The sequence below is a fragment of the Echinops telfairi genome, unplaced genomic scaffold (assembly GCF_000313985.2).
Source record: "Echinops telfairi isolate 266 unplaced genomic scaffold, ASM31398v2 ScPeMD7_5;HRSCAF=22, whole genome shotgun sequence".
Lineage (NCBI taxonomy): Eukaryota > Metazoa > Chordata > Mammalia > Afrosoricida > Tenrecidae > Echinops > Echinops telfairi.
In genome coordinates this window covers 13,070,500-13,074,384 of record NW_022103901.1, presented here as the reverse complement: position 1 = coordinate 13,074,384, position 3,885 = coordinate 13,070,500, and the positions used below count along the sequence as shown (strand labels likewise).

At 40.8% G+C, this 3,885-nt stretch overlaps 1 protein-coding gene across 1 annotated transcript in view; it reads left to right on the top strand.

Annotated features, from left to right (window-relative positions):
- BAZ1B (bromodomain adjacent to zinc finger domain 1B) overlaps positions 1-3,885 on the top strand; it is a 62,782-nt gene that overhangs the window by 39,852 nt on the left and 19,045 nt on the right. Inside the window, exons 12-13 of the mRNA XM_004705991.2 lie at positions 1,344-1,521; positions 3,488-3,670. Of these exons, the coding sequence (XP_004706048.2) occupies positions 1,344-1,521; positions 3,488-3,670 (361 nt within the window). The remainder of the gene's footprint in view (positions 1-1,343; positions 1,522-3,487; positions 3,671-3,885) is intronic.

The following is a 3,885-nucleotide window of genomic DNA, read 5'->3' as shown; positions in this document are numbered from 1 at the left end:
GTACATTTACTCGCACTTCCTGTCTGCTCCGGCTGCGCTGCTGCCAACAGTGAGCTGTGCGGCAACGTCCGCCATTATGGTCCAGAGTCCAGAGTTACGGTAGCTTTGGGGGGCCTGATTATTGGGGAGGTCTTATTTTCGGGGCTACCTTATATTTCAGCGAGAAGCAAAACTAAGTAGGTCTTATTTTCAGGGGATGTCTTATTTTCGGGGAAACAAGGTAGGTGGTAATGGTTCCACAAAACAAAAATTTTTTTTCTTTCCATTTTTAAGTAAAATACCCCCACCCCTCCAAGTTTATATATCCATAAAATCTATATCAGTTTGAAATTTTGGTAGTACTATTTTCTGTTGTCATCACTGCATCCTTTTCCTCTTTTTTATTAATATATTAGGCATAATATAACATTTTCATAGCTTACTAGGGTTTCTATTAAAGCCAGTGGCCACCTGTAATTTTTGAGTACATCCTTCATGGTTGAGCCAAGGTTTGAGTGGCAGAGAAAGAAAATCGCACCTGGCAGCACTGAGTGGCTATTGTGCTCGGTCATGAGCGCCTTGCTAATTGTGAGCGCACTGGTTGAAGCATAAATTGATGATGCTTGTATTCTGCAGTCTTAATACAAGATGTGTCTGGACAATGGAGGACAGACAAAGGACGCTCGAGTGTAGCTCTACAGTTTGCCTTCTCTTTGAGTTGGATTGAATGGACTTTTGGTAGAAATAAAGTCTGACACATTAAATAACAACAGATTGAATTGTTCTATTTAGATGGTCAGGATTAAAAACAAAACTCACTTTGTTCTTGAACATTAAAAACAAAGCAATAAATACATCCTTGTTTTGCTTCGCTATATACTTTATTAAAGTATATTGTCTTTTGGAATGTAACTTCTTTATTCAGCATGGTTTTTACTAAAGAGCCATCCACGTTTTCTGTAAGCTGTAAGAGGAGTCTGTCTTCTGTATTTACGAGACAATACTTAACGATGAAAGACATAACGTGGGCAGGCAGAAGTAGGATACTAGGCCAGTTGGACACAGAAGGAAAGCAAAAATGGCAACATCTTGATGCTGTATCAGTGGCAGAATTTAAGGTCCAAAGTCAGATAGGGATATTTTATAATAATACAAGTTGTAATGTATGAATACGTCCGAAATAACACTGCTGCCAAATACATAAAGCCAAAATCAGAATGATTAGAAATGTAATGCCAACTTGACAAAAATAAAATTACAGTGGGAGTCTTTGGTGTGTCCTCTCCCCCAACTGGGCAGATCTGGGGATAAAAACCATTGCCACTAAGTCAATTCATCCCCCTCATTTTCTGGACTTTTAACAGGTACCAGGATATTATTCACTCTATTCATCTTGCCCGGAAGCCAAATTTGGGTCTAAAATCCTGTGATGGCAACCAGGAGCTCTTAAACTTTCTTCGAAGTGATCTCATTGAGGTTGCAACAAGGTTACAAAAAGGGGGTCTTGGCTATGTGGAAGAGACATCAGAATTTGAAGCTCGGGTAAGAACACAGAGATGTGTGGTTTTGGAGTGTCTGCCAGCTTTTTCTGGGGAGCATTCAGTGTGTTTTCAGTGAAGGTTTACTTAGCAGCCACGGCTTTTATTCTGCAGTTCCTCCACCAGTTCTTTACATTGTTTAGAGTCTTCACAACGTGTGAACATTCTCATTTCTGTTCATCCGTTTCCCTGGCCCCTTTACATTCTCCACTTTGTTTTAAATTGGTCATTGTTGACTGTTTGATCTCATACAGGTGGTTTATTAAAGGATCACAGCACTGACAGGTGATACTGTCGTTGTGTTGTGTGTGTGTGTGTGTGTGTGTGTGTGTGTGCGCGTGCGCCCATTTGTTAACTAGCTGTAAAGTGAACTAGAGTTAGTTTCGGTTCAAGGTTATCTCAGGGAGCTCCTCCAGTTTCAACCAGTCCTCTAGGTCTAGTTTTTTGTGATTGTTGTTGTTTGGGGTATTTTTTGGTTTTGTTTTATTAGTTTCTGCTCCGTATTTTTTTCCCATTCTCCTGTGCTCACCGTCTCTTGTGGCCCAGTAGTGGCCATGGGGCGCAATCTAGTTCTTCTAGTCCCAGGATTGATGAGGCTGAGGTTTGTACTGACAAATATTTCCCCAATGTGAGCAAGACTGTCCCCTGGGGCAGGTGTGCCAGAATGATCCCAGGGGACTGCACTTTTATCCTGGATTCTGGGATATATTACCAAAGTTTTTAATTGTTAGGAAGGTACCTAATATTTTTTTCTGAAAAGGGGCCAATTAGCCAAATGAGTTTGGAAACCTATGGTGTTGATTGTTTGCTTTGTAGACTAGTTTCTTCAGAGACCTATCATCATATCTTACGTGGCTGCTCACAAGCTTTTAAGAACCCAGCTACTACTCACATTAGGGTGACAATGAACTCTTAAATCAGTTTAACCAAGATGTCCCACAAACTGTGATCCTAATTCTTCAAATCCAGTAGTCCGATCCCAGGAGGTGTTTGAGTATGATAACTCTGTCCTCGGTGTTCTTTATATATTAATATATGTGCGTTCAGTCACATAGACACATGTGACACATATGCATGTACCTGTGTATACGCACATAATAAATGAGGGGCTGCACAAAGTTTGTTAAAATGGAATTAAAATTTACTGGAACTTTTATATGAGCTTTCTCTAGCCCCTTCGCATATGCCCACACATATATTTTGTGGTTGTTTTGCTGTTGTTTCATAATATAGCAGTTACCAACCGATCCGTTTGCTTGTATACTTCTTAGTGACATTGTTTACCTTTGTCAGACTGTGTGCCCTGTTACTACATTCAGTGTTACCTTCTCAAAATGACAAGTGTCTGCTATTTAGACAGTCAACCCCTCCCCCTCCCGTACTGCCCCGTGCCTCCATGCCTGGTAACCACTAATGCAGAGTTGTTTCTATATGGAAACACCATTTTGGAAATTGTTCCTCATGGAAATTCAACTTGGAATTACTTTTTTGTTAATTTTGCAAATACTTATCAATTGCCTACTATGTGCAGACCTTGGCCAATAGTGTGTTTGCATTTTTCTGTTTTTGTTTGTGGAACTGGCAAGGTAGTGTGCAGTGCTTCAGAGCCTGATTTTGATGATTCCTCATCCAGGAAATAGATGTGAGGCTTAAATGTGAGAGAGTTTAAGTTTGCAAACCATTTTACCTGCCTTAGAATTAGGGGACACTCAGGACATTTGACTCTTCTAGGCTCCTGTTCTTGTCTCACCCTGTCAGGGGTTCATTGTGGACACTTCAGTGAAGGGGAACTGGAAGTAGCCGCCTGACTTTGAATGCTCTCCAGGTGAACTCAGGAAACCAGTACTCCGAATACCAAGAGCCCTTTTGATATTCCCATCTGGGCTGATTTGCATTTGTCCAGGATGGTGTCCTTTCGCTTAGCCTATTTTCCCCCATTTCTTAATCTGCTTTTAAATCATTTCTTGTAGGTGATTTCACTAGAAAAATTGAAGGATTTTGGTGAGTGTGTGATTGCTCTTCAGGCCAGTGTCATAAAGAAATTTCTTCAAGGTTTCATGGCTCCCACACAAAAGAGAAGAAAACTCCAAAGCGAAGATTCCGCAAAGACTGAGGAGGTGGATGAAGAGAAAAAAATGGCAGAGGAAGCCAAGGTACTTAGTTATGGAAAGGTGGTTTGATGATTATGTAGAATAATATGGTTTGGCATTAAGACTAGACCTCTGTGCTGCTTAGCTACTATTGTATAAGCTACAGCCAGCACACAGCCTCTAGGGGTTTTGAAGGTGGTCAGAAGGGAGGTGGTTTTGTGCCTCCTTGTAACAGAGAGATTCCACTTTCTTAAAAGGCAGAAGCATTTAAAAAAAAA